This window comes from Sylvia atricapilla, chromosome Z (genome assembly GCF_009819655.1).
Source record: "Sylvia atricapilla isolate bSylAtr1 chromosome Z, bSylAtr1.pri, whole genome shotgun sequence".
Lineage (NCBI taxonomy): Eukaryota > Metazoa > Chordata > Aves > Passeriformes > Sylviidae > Sylvia > Sylvia atricapilla.
The window spans coordinates 53,850,307-53,867,968 of NC_089174.1; the positions used below are offsets into that span (position 1 = coordinate 53,850,307).

At 38.8% G+C, this 17,662-nt stretch overlaps 1 protein-coding gene across 3 annotated transcripts in view; it reads left to right on the forward strand.

Moving 5' to 3' along the window:
• The first annotated feature begins 1,604 nt into the window (after nucleotides 1-1,604).
• The window catches only part of PRUNE2 (prune homolog 2 with BCH domain), a 132,037-nt gene continuing 115,979 nt past the window's right edge, over nucleotides 1,605-17,662 (forward strand). For all 3 annotated transcript variants that reach the window (XM_066339510.1, XM_066339512.1, XM_066339513.1), the window contains exon 1: nucleotides 1,605-1,662. In XM_066339510.1, coding sequence (XP_066195607.1) covers nucleotides 1,627-1,662 — 36 coding nt within the window. In that variant the 5' untranslated portion in view covers nucleotides 1,605-1,626. The remainder of the gene's footprint in view (nucleotides 1,663-17,662) is intronic.

Genomic DNA, 17,662 nt, shown 5'->3' on the forward strand with positions numbered 1-17,662 from the left:
AATAATGTGCAAACACATAATGCATTTCAGAGGAAGAAATGTTCCAGTAAATGAAAGAGACTTATCTTTTTCCTGTAGAACACTGTCATTTAGAGTACTTTGCTTCATGTAATTTGTCCACTCAAGTATTTTAATGAAGATTTACCTTCCAGTTTTAGATGGTCATGATACAGATTAAGGTTTATTTTTTTTGTTCCCCAGAACAATTTCCAACTGGAACATATGACCAGACAGAGCAGATTGATTATGGCAGGAAACACAGTAATAGGATCTGCAAGTTATCATGGAAGAATTAACAAATCAAATGAGAGCAAATTACAATCATAAGAAAAAGTTTGTTAATAAGGAAGCAAGAGCTTTTAGCTCTTACAGTAATATCTTCAATGAGCTGCAAAAAAATACACAAGAGAGAAAAATCCCAGATCCCATAGCACTGAATTCATTAACAATTGTTACCTCTGACTCCTCAGTGAGGCACAACTTAATTGGAATAATAAAACTGCACTATCCAGGTTCGTTATTTAAAGTGGGAAAAACTCTCACACTGGTGAATACTGGTGGTGTGAGAACACTGGAGATACTGCAAGCCCTATAGTTTATTTTCTGGTCTACTCTACACTCATTGCATGACCTCCCATTGACTTCCATAGTGCTGGACTCCAGCTCTCTGATATTTCTCTTTATTACTCTACAAAGTGGGCTCTAGCCTAGGAGGTTCCTTTGTGAGCTGTTCAACTGAATGTATATATAAAATGTGACTGTGGGCACAATAGTTAGAAATGATCCTAGGTTTGAGGTACAGGGCAGGGTTTATTGAGGCTTGACTGTGAAACACAGTCATAGAATCACGGAACGGTTTGAGTTCGAAGGCATCTTGGCATCTAGTTCCAACCCCCCTGCAGTGGACAGGGATATCTTCCACTAAATCAGGTTGCTCAGAGCTCCATCCAAACTGGTCTGGAACCCCTTTAGTGATCTGGGATCCACAACTTCCTTAGGCAGTGCCTCACAACCCTCAGAAGAGGTTTTTTCTTAACTTCTAATCTAACCCTCTCTCCTGCAACTTGAATCCACTACTAGGTTCCCTACAGACCTTTTGGCACCATGGGAGGGGTACCTCGAAGCGGTCACTGCCTCTGACCCCAGTGCTCTCGAGCCTTCTATTGATGAGTCTCAGCAAACGGGAAACGGGGACCTGAGACACCGCCCCCAAGCAACCCGCAAAGCCACCAGCTGCTGCCTGTTGCTTTGAGCACCTGCGTCGGGCGGGTCTCCGCGCGCTCTGTCCTGGGGTCAGGAATTCTTGTCAGGGAGCAAGCCCCTGCTGCCCGGGGCGCAGGGAACACGGGAACACGCCGCCCCGCGCCGTGGGCGCCCCGGCCCTTGCGGCACGGGCTGACGTCAGCGCCCGCGGCGGGCCGGGCGGGGCGGGGCGGGGCCGGCGCTCTGAGGCGCAGCGGGGCGGCGGGCAGCGCCGGGCGGGCAGCGCCGGGCGGGCAGCGCCGGGCGGGCAGCGCCGGGCGGGCAGCGCCGGGCGGGCAGCGCCGGGCGGGCAGCGCCGGGCGGGCAGCGCCGGGCGGGCAGCGCCGGGCGGGCAGCGCTTCTGCCCTGCGCCCGCCCGGAGCCATGGAGGAGTTCCTGCAGCGCGCCCAGTCCCGGCTGGTGAGTCGCGGCGGGCGCGGGACATCTCCCGACTTTGCCGGTGACCGCAGCCATCGGGCTCGCCCCCGCAGCCCCGGGCGCGGCGCCCGCGGGTGCTCTGCGAAACTTCTCGGGGCGGTGTTGTGGTCCTCCCGGGCGGGCGGCGGGCGGAGGATGGGGATGAGGATGTGGATGAGGATGGTGTCCTTCGCAGCGTCTGGGGCTGTGGCGTGTTTTAGGGGTGCGTTTTCTTCTCACACCTTTCCGCCCTCTAATTACTGCTGAATAATGCTCTGCCCTTTACGAACCAACGAGCCCGGATTTGACAGGCATTGTGGGGGGTGTCAGCATGCCGTTTGAGAATTATTTGCATATTTCGTGGGACTTCAAGATGCATCAAGTGGCATAGTTGAAGGGAGGGGAATAATATGCGAAGTCGCTGAAGAGGTATTATTAATGTGGTCTGAATGGCACTAGCAGTAGGGGATAAGTTTGGGTAAGCAAGAAATTAAATAATCGAGCAATGTGCAAAGATTACCGGCGTTCAGCGTCATAGTTGTGTCTCAGTTGTCACTGGTCGTTAATACTGTGTTAGGAATCACGGAGGTCGTGTTCTCAAACGGCTTGTTGGTGGGTAGGGCTGGGCTGAAACTGCAGAGTACTTGTTTTGTTTACAGTGATTGTTAATCTGCTCCAGACAGTGTGTATCTTTTCCCTATTACGTGCACTGCAGAAGTAGGATGTTTTTAAGGCTGGGATGGTCTTAGGCCAACTCGTTTTCGATTTTGATTTTCTCTGCAAAACTCGGTTTTACTGACTTCTTACCTTTCATGTGTAGCCTGTCTGCCCCCTGCCTATCTCAGCTCTAAGAAATATGTTCAGTTGCAGGAGGAGTAGGACTGGGTTTATCCTACGGCTGCTTGTTTTATCCTGTGTTTTTGGGTATTTGGTACTTGTAGGGCCTTCCCAGTTTCACAGATATGTTAAGGGTGTCTGGAGAGGGAGCAATCATAAACCCAAAGTGCCCTTTCTCTGACAGATGTGGTTTTGTATCTAAAATGATTTGTAAAAGATGTTTTTTTTATACTATCCCTTCTTGGCATGCATTGTTGGAAATCAAAGAAACAAGTAATTTTTTAGGGGACTGGAGAAGGAAATGAGAATATTAATCTCTTGGTGGCTTCCTTAATATTTAACTGTGTTGGCAGATATTAAGGGTAAATAAACATGAAGTGAAATTCTGGTCACAACTAAGTTGTTTTATAATGTATTTTTAGGAGTTTTAAAAAATATTTTCTTTATGTTTCTATATAAGCAATTTTAACTTTGGTAGCCCTCTAAAAGATAGTGCATGGTGCAGTTACAAATCCTTAATACATTTTTCACCTTAGCATTTCATGTATTACAAAATTTGACGTGAAGATGATGGTGGTTTTGATAAACTTTCTGCTCTAGTACATCATAGGTAGTCCTACTTGATAGCCATTAATTATGCAATGATAGTACTTCCCATTAGAAAATGGCATGCAGTAAAAAGAATTTGTTTACCTCTCAAAGCAAATATTGCACTAATCTTTCTGAATAGCTTTTGATGATCAGAAAAGATTTGTATAGAAAACCAGAATCTAAAGAGGCCCATGGAGATTGGAGAATAGATAATATTACTTCTTTAATTTATAGGAAGTGGGGAGCACAGCAGCTGACCACACCACAAGAGCACAGCCCTTTATATTCCTGTAATGTGTGTTTTCAAAAGAAATGCAGAATTCTCAGAACCTTCTGAATCCTGGGAGGAAAAGACATGTTTTAGAGCAGGCCTCCTTTACAGGAGTGGTATTGTTGGGGGGAGTGTCTTTCTTTCTTGATGACTGATGTTTGTTGTATGGGCATGTCAGCAGAGCAAGGCTGACGACAAAGCATTTGAGCACTGGTGTGTTCAGTTCTGAACAGTTGCATAAATCTTACGGGTTGTCTTCAATTTGCCAGTTTACTCTGTACTACAGTGGCCTGAAAAGGGTAACCCAGAGAAATTAAAGATTTTTATTCTGCAACATGAAAGGCTGATGATGTGTTTTCTTTCAGCTTGGTCGGGCCTTTCTTGGGGATCGTTCTCAGCTGTTAGCCATAGGCTGCATTCAGGCCAAACAATGAGCAGTCTTTGTTTTGACACTGATATAAGGTAAAGCTGTGCAGGGGAATAGGTGAGTTACTAAGGAGGAAGGAGCTGCTGTGTGTTGTGCTACTGCAGCCATATCTGTGGAAGATGCTAAAAGGCCTACAGTTGTATTTGAAAGGCCTGGTTGATGCCAGTGTCACAGTGCTGGTAGGTTAAACAGATTACAGTGCACTTGACTACATGGTTGATACTCAGCATGAGTAAAGGAAAATTTTCTCCAGAAGAACGGTTGTTCCAGACCATGCAGAGGAACCTATTATAGGAAGTGCTTTGTCATTCATTTGGGTCTGGATCCAGCCACAAAATTAATCAAGGCTATTTATCTGCATGGAGCAAGTTATAGCCTTGGACTGTGCTACACAAAGGACATGCTTGTTTTTTGTTTTCTGAGACTTTCTATTGTGTACCTTCATTGATTTTTGGAGAGGGAAATTCTCTGTGTATTATCTGTTAATAATTAAGTCTCAACAATGGATTTTGCTTTCATAGTTTGTCAGCTGTAAAACACCCTCAGTAATTTCCAGTACCAGTCTTTAAAGTTGTTTCATATAATCTATGTGAAACCAAGAAGGAAAAGTTTTAAAAGGCAATACATGACAGGATATAAGAAATGCCATAATGATATTTTTCACATTTATGGTTCAATTCTGCAGGTTTTTCTCCATTTTTTTGGAAGTCTAGTAATAAAGTGAGAATAGGTGAGACTAGATGAGATCAGAGATCCTTCTAAACCATTCTATCTTGTCTAGTGGGGGATTATAAACAGTAGAATGCACAGGCTGATCAGGTGCTGAAAGCTTAGGTCAAAATGTATAGCTGAACTAACATGTTAGCCACAGCTAGAACCGTCTTCCATACATGTGGCTACATCATGTGCCTTTTTTTTTTTTTTTATGCTTTGGCTTCAACAAAATCCCTGAGACAGTGAGTTTTACAGTTTTATCTTGTGCTTTGTTTGACAGTGACAATATCCCTGTTTGTATGCTTTAAATTGCCTGACGATTTTGATGTGTGTTCTATGATGCTTCAACCTGAGTGAATATTTTTATTCCACTTTCTTTCTGATCTTTAATTAAGTATTACCATTTCCTCTTTCTTTTCTTTCAGACATTTCCAAGCTAAAGTTTTCTGTTGTCTCTTTATACATGAGCATAATTCTATCACTCCGCTCATCCTTGTGCCCTTTCTCTGAAGATTTTATTTAACCATTTGAAAACTGGAGAGGCCAGAATGACCTATCAGGTTTAAGTCATGACAGCATAAAAGACTGGCAGTAGTACAATGACTTACAATTTTTTTTCCATTTTCTTAAGGGTTCTTGCTATCCTTATTCTGTTTTACTGTCAGAAGGCATATTTCTGATGCTTTCAGAGTATCACATAAAGTGAATGCATTATGTTCTTGCTTAGTAATACCTTTTTTTTAGGTATGATATATCACATCTGACAGTATTCAGCACCTCATTACAGTTAAAAATGAAGATGGGTTGTTTTCTCACAATTTTCCTAGTCTGCACTTGGCCCTCATTTCCATTTACTGTTTTATTCCCTAGTCCCTCAGTGTTGTGAGTCCTTTCTGCAGTTCTTGTAGCCAGTTATAAATTTGACTCTTCTAAATAATCTGGTATTTTCTGCAGCTTTTCCCTGCTCATTATTTGCCTGCCTGTCCTACCAGAAGGTTATTTATTATTTATGGATATGAGAAACAGCACATAATCTTTTTGAGAATACTTCATAATTATTTTTTCTTCTTTGAAAAACTAACCATTTGTTCCTGTCCTTTTTTCCTTAACTTCTAATTCTCTAGTATGTAATGAAAGGATGGTATCCTTTTTTTCTTTGGTGATTTTGTTTCTTCATTGGCCTGTAGGAAATTTTTCAGTAATATTTTGGAGGATCTGTATATAATACTTACTTGTCCTTCTCTGCATGCTTATTGACTCATTTAAGAACTTTACTTAACTTTAAACAGTTTTGTAAAAAAATGTCATACTTTACAAACACTTTTCCCCACTATATTACATTATTAATCTCTTGGGATTAGACTCTTTCAGGTAATCTTACATGCGTCAGACTGTTATGGTGAAGCGACATGTCAGTGAGAAGCTGAATCAAGGGAAACCTGTCAAAAAAGAAGCCATAATAATTAGTAAAACAAATAAAAATTACAGAATTGCCTCTGAGAGATGCTGAAACAAGGACTGCCAGAGAATGCTTTTTCCCTGGCTCTAGGTCAGTGCCTAATGGAGAACCTAATGCTTTGTATGCTGGCTTCAGGGAAGTCAGAGAACAGAATGAGCCCCGGAAAGGCTTAATGTGCTGATGATACTGAGATAACCACATACTGCAGCAAAGTGCTTCAAACTAGTAATTTAAAGATGTTCCTCCTCCTGCAGAGAATAGGAAATTAGCTGGGGAAATAATCTTTCTAAATGCTATGTTATCTTCAGCAGTTAACAGTTTTTGGGAGGAAAACCCCAAACCCTCTAAAAATTGAAGTTCTTTTAATTCCTTGCTGGTACAAGGAAAGAGACCAGGATAGTAGACCAATGTTAGACCTGGCAGGGTAACACAGTGGACAGATGGGGTATTACGACCCCAGACAGCTGTGCCCAAGGAAATAATGGGTTGGGTGACTGGACATTTTCCAAACTGGGGGCCAGACCCTTGACCAAGGGATGTCCTTGAGAGCACTAAAAAAAGGCTTTGAGAAACTGCTTTGATAGTTATGAAAAATGAATGTTGTGCTTGTTTCTGAGGCACAGAATTTCAAAGCACAGTTAATGATGATGGCATGACTTGAGTAGATTTATGTGACCGCAGTTTAAAAACAAGCTGGGTCACTTACATGCTTATTCATACTGCCTCTTATTTTCCTGTCTGGAGTTTTTTTTTCTGTCAGCGGTGGGCAGTGGTTACTTTGAAAATAATGTTTAATTTAGTTGGAATAGTTTTGGCTTTACAGTAAGTGAGAGCCACTGCAGAAATGAAGCAGAAGTTATTTTCCCAGAAACTGCTGAACATCTCTGAGCTGAGGAGTAAAAACGCTTTCAGACATTTAGACGAGGAATCATGTGTTTCCCTCTCATGTATCTTCTTTGCATTTATTCAGCAGTACACAAGGGACTTGACTCCACTTAGCAAGGCACGTACACTCTGTAAGAATTAAAGAGTATGAGTAATGATACTGACTTCAGTTGCAAAACTCAGATATAGAAGTTGTATATACACCTAAAAAGGTTGCAGAATTGGAATATTATGGCTGATTAACTGTTCATTACTTAAATCTGTCAGAAGAAATCATACAGCAGCAACTGAGGACTCAGTTTTTATTAGTAATAAGGGAAAAAGTATAAACATTGCACTAACAGAATTCTGAGGTAAATTTTTAAACAAAGCATAGCTATGAGCAGTTACAGAAATATTGAAGGTCTGATTTTTGTCATCATGATACAGTTTCAAGTGGAATACTTCCTTCTTTTATGTGTACCGCATAATCCAAAATTTTTCTTAACTGGGAAAAGAATTCAGGGAATCCTAAGAAAATTATTTAAAGAACTGACGTCCAAGAAAAAAATTCCCTAAATGTAAAACTTGATTAAATTACTGAGACATGAGAGCAGTCTGGATCTATGGGGTTGCTAGAAGCAATGCAAAGAAAGGAAGGAATTATTCATTCAGGTACATAGGTATAAATACATATTTACAAAACAGTCAGCAGAAGCTTAATAAGGAGAATATTTTCAGAAAATGAAGGTCTGTTAGCAAGGAAAACAGTTTCCCAGAGGAGAGAGAGAGAGAGCGAGCCTCTGCATATAAGCAAACCAAAATAAAACCTGACTTGGATGAACATATGTAAAACTACTTTAAAGAGCAATGTGGATAATATATTGTGTATTTTAATAGCCTTTTACAGTTCCACTAAAATCAGACAGACTACAAACACATGGCAGAAATTGAGAATTAAAAATGCTTTTCCTCCATGAGTTTTCATGGTTTGGGATGATAGAAATGGCATTTTATGTACCTTGATTGTCATCAGACTCTGCTGCAGTGGTAAGTGAGGCACAGTATATTGGTCATGATGAGGTGGAGTTCTATCCTGGTTAACTTTTGGGATGTTGTACCATTGCATGAAGTATGTACCTGACATACTTTATACTTTGTTCTATGCACAAATTCCAAAGACATTTCAGTGCAGTGTAGAAGGGTATTTACTAGGGTATCACACAACTATTAAAGTGTGGCCATGACTCTGTTGTGCTAGATTACATACAAATACTTAAATAATTGGTTCAGTTCCGATTCAGAGAGTCTATTGGACATACAGGAGGAAGCGGATAAATCCAAAGTAGTAGTATGGTGGTAATGTTGGTTTTATGTTTCCTAACCTATTGGTTAGCATTTTAGCAAAGGGCGGTTTTGAGTAGGAGCTAGAAAAGGCCAGAAAAAAAGAAGAAAAGAAGTTGCTGAGGTTTGGAAATGTATATTTAAGCATAGGGGAAACATCAGAGAAAGATGCTATAGACTTAACATTAACAAAACTTAATGTTTTGTTATTAAATGGGGAATTATAAACAAAGCAGAGAAGGATTTGAAAGGTTTCAAGGAGTTGTTGAGGCATTTTCTTGAATATGTTGGGGCAAGGAGGGTAGGAAGAGGGAAGTCTGTGTGGGCAGTGTCAGAGCCACAGGCTTGGAGGGGAAGACTTTCCACAGATGGTTGTGGAAGCTGCTAGGTTACTTCTGCTGAAACCAAATAATGTTTATATGATTAAACCATCAGGTAATGATAGCCAGTGTTGACTCTGAGGGTAGGCAGGAAAGGTTAATGAGCTAAACAGTCCTGCAGGGCTTTGCAGTAGGTAAGGTGTGTGCATCTAAACTGAATATGGTGCCAGGATTACAGACTGGAGTTAAAGGTAGGATACTTTCAAGAGTCGCTTCTATATCTGTGATTTATATTCCTCTGAGAGAGAGGTGTAGTAAAAGGAGAGGGAGTAAAACCTCAGCTTTAACTGTGCTCAGTTGGACTGTATGATTGTGTTTATGTTGGAAACGTGTGGATTTTGGTTTGAAAAGGACAGGACTGGAGCACCATGGAACTCCTGTTTGTCAGCCTGGAGTCCTGAGGGAGATCAGGCTTAGAATTTAAATGACTTCATAACATTCTTGTTATATTCTTTTTCTTAAAAGACGGGTGTCTTTTCCCAAAAACAGTTAGACAGGTCTTTAATTGCAGATACAATATTGCTTGTTCTAATGAGGTCCAAATAGATTGTGGCACAGTAAGGACAGAGAATTGACAGTGAAAAGATTAGGAAGATTTCAGAAAGTGATGATGTCTGGAGGACGTCAGATAGTTCTCCTTCCTTGTTTACTTAATCATTTGACGGTAACTGAATGATGCTTAATAGCCTGATAGACCTAACGCAGTGGCCCAGTTCCATCTTGCACAGTCATAATCTGCTTCTGTATATTTTCTTCTAGCTGTAATTTATTAATCTTAAGCCTCCTTGTAATAAATTCTGTCTAGAGCACAGTTTGATTTTGCAGTGGATCAGTTTAGTACTACTTAATGATTTACCTGTTTTGTACCACTTAGGAAATTTTGATTTTGCTGTATTTTGATAGCAATAATTGTGTTCGTATGTGTTTATAATTGGCACAGTTTCATTTTTTTATTTAGTCTTGTGTGTGGAAGTGGCACTATGTGCCAACCCTGTTGCTAACTTACCAAGTTAGCTGCTAAACCAGCCTTTGCTGTAGTGACCTTATCCCTAATGGTTAATCGTTGTGCTACATCATGCTACACAGCATAAAAATCTTCATTCTCAATATGTACTTCCTTGCACTTGTACAGTAGTGATTAGAAAATCCTGATCAAAGAGGAGTTGGTAGGGAAGAAGAAAACTCTGAATTGTTTTTTCAGCTACTATCATGCTCTTGTAAATCCTGGAAATATGTGGAGACTTAGCATCTGGAGTTTGCAGAGACAGGCATATTCTTCTTGGCGAACCTTGTAAGGTTTTTTGGAGTCAGTGGGATGGGTGAAAAGAGGAAAACTTCCCTTTGATGAGAAGCAGAATTTCTCTGCTTGGAATATATTTGACTTTTTCTGAAGCAGTGATAAACGGCAAACTTTTGAACACTTGCAGGGGCAGTCCTAAATATAGACAGCTGGCAAATGACCAGTTGACTAAGTCAGCAGCCTTTCTTTGACTTAGAAAAGGTTTCAGCATTCAGTCAAAGTCATTTGCAGGCCTGGCTGTGTTACAGCTGAGTCAGATGGAGTACAGTGATGGTTTAACCTGCTGGAAAATTAAGCTGCAATGTTTGACAGTGCTTGTATGCAGTCCTTGTAAGTTTCATGTATGTTTACTTAGTTTTCTTACAGATAAATCTGCTAGAGACTTTATCCTTAGCAGTCACATTACTTAGAAAAAGTGGCTTTTTGTGATGTACCTGAGTATTGTGTCTGTAAGAAGGTGTTGAGGTCTATATGAAATCTTGAAAAGTTTAGTCTGTGAGGTTCCTGCAGGTCTTTTTTATGTTTTTCAAGTAAATAGCCTTATAAAGTTAAAAGAATAGATATGATTTAACTCCCCATTTCACTTCCAGTCTCTTTCTGGTTTTGGATTTGGTTCTGTGCTTCTTTGATTTTTAAAATTTTTCTAAAATTTAACTAACATAAAAATAGCAATTACTCATTCAGTTGAAATAATTGTAGTGCATAAAACATATGAAATTTTCCCTTTTTGCAAAGATGGGCTTGACTGTTCTTTGTCTTGATTTAGTTGAAATAGGGTGTAATTCAAGTTTACTTGAATTAAAAACTTTTTTAAAAATTCAAAATTAATTGCTCGTTTGTCTGTGGAGGATTTGTAAACTGAATGGTATCACTAGGGCATTCATTGTCTGTGGTAAAGGGATGATATAGTTCTTCTCTATGATCCTAAAAGAAATCTGTCCATTTGTCTCTGTGACAGGATGGGACCATAGAGACTGATGATGGATAAACTGTGCAGTTGCTGCAAACGGCTTTAAAATTTTGCAACTTGGCTACTTCTTTTCACGTAAAACTTATTTTGTGTATGAAAGGAAGAGGTATGGGATAGTCTTTTATGATTGTTTTCTGAATATTCTAAAAGGCAAATTGCAGAAATTTGTATAAATTAATTTTCACATGCTATTGTGAGGCATGCCTTCTCTTCACTGAAAATTTGATGCACACTTGAACTTCAGCACTGATGATCGTAAGAGAAGAATAAGGTTTCATTGATTGAAGTGGTTTAACTATGCATTTAAGCCTTTATTCCAGGAATAAGAGAGTAGTGTAGACTGGAATCCTAATATTTGATTTCCAGAGACACTGGCTCATATCCTGTTTAAAGTATGTGTGAAAATGAATGAAATAATCTAATGTTCATTATTTGTTAACATATTAAAGATCATTGCACAGTTTTTAACTGTCACCTTTTGTGCAGTGGAAGAGGAAAGAGGCTGGGTCAGAGGTATTTTGCTTGATCTGTATTGCAAAGCTTGTGCAATAGTTACAGTATGGCATGACCCTGTCTCAGTATCAGACTTCATTTGGGAAACCAAAGTAGCCATCAACTACCCCCCCCCGTGTGCTAATTGAACCAGTAATAATCTCATGGTCTGTAAAGGTCATCTATTTCCATATTCTAAGTAAAACAAAAGTGAAAGTTGAAAATGAACTGATTTAAGGAATTACTTTTGTTTGAGTAAGTATGAAGACTATGAACTCTGCTTGACTAAAAATGATGAGATCTTGTTTACATTTATACTGGGTAAAACTGAAGAGAATGGCCCTAGTATGCAAAAATGGAACACCAAATATAAAAATGCTCTCTTGTAATGCCGACAGCAATAAGCAAGTGAACTTACCTTCTTGTGTCCTTTTCTCCTCAACTTTGTGTTTTCCAAAAAGAAGGTGAAGTAATGAGGTACTTATTTATATTTTTATTTTGTTTTTCTTTTCCCCTATTTTTTTCTCTCTGCTCAGTCTCCTTTCCAACCAGTACAATACTCAACAAGCAGAGCTATGATACTGCCATGTGGCTTTTAAGAGTAGAGGAGTGTACTATATGTGTGGAATTAGTATAGCTTCTCAGTAAATTTCAACAGTTTCAGAACACTGTAGTGTAAGTACTTTGTGGTTCTTCATCAGTGCTGGTGATACTCTAGTTTGTCTTTTCATTTTATGCCAGCGAATGTGCTACAGATTCGTTCTTTCATACGTCTTATGTTTAGGATAAATTAACCTTTTGGGATGTGATTGTTTCTGAACTGCCACTTTCAATTTTACCATACAACATGCTGTCTTCTGCTAAAAAAAACATCATCTTATGTGCTTCTGCATTTTGTTGCACTGAAAAGTAAGCAAAGATACTAAGCAAGATGTGAAATGACGTTCTGCGTATTTCTAGCTCTGCTTGTTTGTGTGTCCTCCAGTGTTAATTACTTACCTTTTAAACTAGTTAGAATTGGTTTAAGTCTTTGCATATTTCAAATACTCAGACCCCAAATCAGTGCTTCTTGATGATGTTGTGGCAGAAGCAACCTAGTTAGTTGCCTATTAAGTAGTGATTAGAATTCAACTGCTTTTTTTCTGACCAGATAATAATTACTGATAATTAATTAATAGCAGTCTGTAGGAGCAGAATCTGCTCTCTGCTTCCAGCACAAGACTAAATAAATCACATGTAGTCATACATATATATTTTATATAACTTTTTGAGCAACAGTAAAATATCAGAAGCTACAGCTGGAGTAGTAATCTGATGCGTTCTGTCCAATCTAAAAACTCAGAGGATGATTGAATTCCAAGCATTGTAAGGTGTAAGCATCTCTTTTAGATGCATGAAAATCTCTGTTGCAGATCTGTTGCATTGTGAGAATGTGGGACTCACTTTAAAGCACAGGTTTGGATTTTAATGTTTCCGAAGTGACTACATAGATTCTTTAGGAAGAGACTGTATATGATAGCCAAAGAAGGTAAGACTGAGGAAAACTGAAAGGGGCTGCAAACACTGGGTTGTCCTACCTGGCATCTCAGCCTTAGCAGTTTTCACTTAGTCCATACTCTTCCATTACCACTTTCATGTAGGTCACTTGTACACTCACATTCTCTGTCACTTGCACACACACAGAGAAGCACAAACCCTAGGGAGTCTGTTTCTAGAAACTGTTGAGATAGGAAAGAAAATTCCTGAGGTGATGGGGTAGAGACCTTACTGAGTAAGGTCAAGTTGGAATCTTTCATACATTTTGGAAACACTGACCTCTTTGGTAAATTTGCGTTTCTAAAGAAGGAGGAAACTAGGTTTTCCTTATGCCCGTATAGCATGCTATAGCTTTTGACTTTCTAACAAACACTTGTTAAAGAAATAAAGTTCTGTTAATGCTTTGATTTGAAGGAAAAATTTGAGGACCTCATGGGCAAGACTTCAAAGGAATGTGTGGGGTCACTTGGCTTGCTCAGCTTCAGGGAAGAGTAGACTGAGGCAAGACACAGGGTGGCAGCAGGGGGGCTGCTGATCTCTGCTTGTGAGTGGTGATAGATCATGAGGAAATAGAATGAAGCTGTGCCAGGACATGTTCAGACTGGACATTAGAAAGGTTCTTTGCTGAAAGAGAGCGTGGTCAGTTACTAGAACAGGCTTCTTATGGGAGTGTTCAAAGCATCAAAGCCTCTCAGAATTCGACAGTCTGGATGATGCTTTTAGTCTTCTAGTTTAGCGTCGGTAGTCCTGTAAGAATTGGAGTTGGACATTGATGTTCCCATGAATGCCTTTCAACTTGGGGTATTAAAGGATTTTATGATTCTGTGAAATATGAAGAGCTTTTATTTCTTTGTTTGAAATAAAGAGAAGTATGGCAAACATTTTTTGTATAAGCTCTTCTACAAAATTTAAAATGGATCTGTTTTCTTTGTGGTCGTAGTTTGATATACTCTTGCATGCATTTTTAAGCCTGAATATTAATAAGTGTATAATTAACAGATAGATTCAGAGGATTACAGATTCTTGAGAAAGCACTTTAAATCAACTGGCTTGTCATTTTTTGACAGGAAGGATAGGATAAGCTCCATCCCTCAGAGATCCCAGCAGAATACACAGCTGCAGTAGGTGACTGGATGACATTGAGACAATTACAGCTGTAAGACAATTTATCTTCACATTAAAAAGATTCAGGCCTTATGATAGACTGATCTGCGACAGTCCAGAGAAACTCAGAAAAGGCATGCTTCCTTATTCAGATCTATCTATCTATTTTTTTTTTTTTAAGAGTAGATCTCCACAGCATCTCTTTTGAGGACTCCTTTACACATTGCTGAATGTTTAGAAAGTAACTAATTTTTGTGATAGTTTGGTGTGAACTGGTTTGGTATGTGATAGAAGAACATGTCTGCACTGAGAGTTAGAAACCACTTCTGTAATAAAAATAAATAGAAGTCAGTACATAACAGACAGGGCAAGGGAATTTTCTTGCACTTTCTGCTTCTTTACAGAAGTACTTGAGTGCTTGCAAGCCGCTTTCTCTCCTGTTTGTTAACCCTGAGTATTTTGAGCAAGAGTATGGTGTGACACATTTAAATTATGAATAGATGGCTGGAAATTATAGAACCTGATTTGACATGATTGCTGAGTAAGGATCTAGGCTGGGGACTGAATATCACAGTCACAGACACACATATAGCTGCCGCCTCAAACCAAAAAATAACCAACTAAACAAAAAAACTCCAACAAAAATAGATCTGTATGCCTTCCCACTGCCTCCCCAAAAAATCTCCGTAGCAACTAATAAAACACCGAAAAAGACAAAAGTGAAAGTAGAATGGTAACATTTATTGAATGCGGAAGTGTCCTGTTTAGTTTCTGATTCTGTCAAAAGTCTAAATAAGCTTGCAAACATAATTTGAGTAATGGAAACTTATTTTCACTACACTTAGATTCTTTGTCTCTATTTTTGGTTACTATTGTTAGAGAGTGTCTCAACTTTACATAATTGCAAATGTTTCATTGCAAATTAATATGAATCAACATACATAAAACTTAAAATAACTCAGACCCACTGAGCTTTAGTAGCTAGGTCTTTTTCCTTGTTAGCTCTTACACAAACAGCTGCATGAGTTAGATTGTACTGGGAGACCAGAGAGCAATGTAAATCAAGGGAATCAAATGTCATTGAAAATAGGGCGTTTCCAGTCACAGAAAGATGAGTTTCCCCCTTTCTCTCACCTTTGGTGCTCATAGCTTACCCTTCTGAATGATCTGTGGGAAGAAAAGTTTTTTCTATTTTTTTCTGAAGAAGGCCATGCTGAGCCATAACCTTTTTTCTGTTTTTGACAGGGTGGTCTTTCATACAGCAGAATTGCAGAAGAAATTACTTAGATGGGGTAGTATCTGTCTTCTGTGTCCCACTATTTGCAAAGTTTTCCAAAGTATCCAAAACTGATGTCAGAGTTGTTTTTTTCTGAGATGTTATATATTTACTAAAAATTCTTATAATTTAAGTAGTTTCTACTGCATTCTTTGAATGTTGTTTCTATGCTGAAGCATTAAAAAACAAGTATTTTATGCTGAAAAGAGAATTCATTTATAAGGAGCATTTAACCATGTTATGAACTTTCATTGTGTTGTGCATTTTTAAATTGTATTTTGGGTTTCATCTTATTAATAAGTGTTGCTATCACTTTGTTTCACATTGACTTTACAGACTAATTGTAACCAGAGTAAGAATTTCAGATTTTCTTGCAAATGCTATGTTAAGCAAATTACACAGCCCAAATGCTTCAAAGTATACCTTTCATAACAAAACAGGTAATTCAAGTCATATTTTTATTAAGACATGTATATATGTTGATATTGGTATATCATATAGGCTGGTTTTAAGGAAAAAAAAAACCTTTTTATTTTGTTGCTGATTGTGATACTAACTACCATCCTACTCATTAACTACCACGTTAACATCTTGATCCCCAAATTAATGGACATCATTGCAATGTATTTGTAAGGCTGGCTTTTAAATCACAGAATGTAACATTCATGTGGTTTCAGCAAGTGTTGAACACCTCAGACAGGCATAGCAGTCTATTTTTATTAAGTAGACCTCATTCTCAATTTTTGCTTCTCATATACTGCTGTGTATAACGGATGACTCAAATCACGAACCCTCTGTGGGTTTCTATAAATTTAAACAGCTTACTAATGTCTTGTAATCTTGTAGTGGAGTATCTCAACTCTCTTAAGTCAGTACAGTTTTTTTATAATATGACATGACATGGCATGCTTTTTTTTATTCAGGAGTGGCAATATATATGTTGGTGCTTATACGTATGATCTCTGTCTACAGCTAGGGATTAAATGTTCAAATATGACTGAATATAATTATATTGCCATTATACCATATCCGCTTTAGTTGATGCTAAGAAAAATTATTGTTCTACTTAGCTGGTAGGAAAGAATTATGCTTTGTTTATTTTTAACAGACTTTCCTAATTCCATTAATGCTGAGCAGATACCCTTTCAATGGCAGTACAAGGCCAGTATATGCTTCCCATATAAGGGAAGGAAAGCTACATGTAGTTATTCCATTTGTTCTTTCAGTGAAAAATACTTACATTACACAAAATACTGTGTAATCATCCTCTGATATTCTGAGATGTATGCAATTAACTAAGCAGGAATAATAAGCTAAAAAAAAAATCAGATTGGGAGCAGAGAGTGACCTTACACTGCACAGCTATGAAATCATCACAACAGTTTCTGTTACCATTATTCCTGTTCTGGCAGGTGTTTATCTGGGTGCTCGTCAGTATCTCCAAGGGCAGGGAATCCCTTTAACATCTTGAACACCTTGAGGACACAGAGAAATGTAAACTCATGCGTTGTAGCGTTATTATAGCTGGTAATACAGGAGTTGTCTTACTGACACAGAATGCATGTGAGTTGGAACGAGCTCTGTTGCCTATCCCTGAGGTGAGGTTTTAGGTGCTGTCCCAGTGTCCTCAGAGTTTACCAGTAGGAAAATCTGGGCCTGGATGCTGTGAGCAGCCTTGTGCATTGGTATTTTGGCTTGTATATGTCCCTTTTATGGACCTAGGGGTTTTTGTTTTGTTTGTGGGTTTTTTCCTAGGGGGTTGAGGATTTTTAGTGTGAGTTTTTTGTTTGCTTGCTTGCTTGCTTGTTTTGTTTTTATTGTTTCTTTGGGTTAGGTTTTTTGGGGTTTCTTGTTTTTGTTTGTTTGGGGTTTTGGCAGTTTTTGTTTATTTGTTTATTTGTTTTAGGTGTGTGTTTGGTTTTGTTTGTTAGTTGGTTGAAGGTTTTTTTACCCCCCATTCCTAGAGACTTAGGACCTAGGAAGGATGTTGTACCTTGGATTTCTTTATGCTCAGAGTTTAAGCAAGTTTTTAGCTCTGTGGTTTATTGGAAATAGGGTGAGCCTGAGAAGGAGAAGACTTTTTTTTTGCTGGCTTACATACCTTTTTTTACCTTTGGACCATTTGTTCTTAACTACAGTAGACATAGAAATCTGTGGAGATTTCTTTTCCCTACAATGTCTTCTTGGATTGGAAACCAAGACCTTGACTGTTGGAAGAAAATCTAGTAAGTCCCTCTGTGGGAGAGGGCACAGATATCAGTGATTTTCATAGACTAAAAATACATTATTGTGTCTTCAATACAAAACTAGGAGATATTGAAAGGTAAAAGTTGAAAAATTAATGCAATTTACTTTGTTTGTTTTAACCATTTTTAAAAAAATATTTATTGTCTCTTGAATTAGCTAGGGCAGCAGATTTGCCAAGGATGATGAATTGC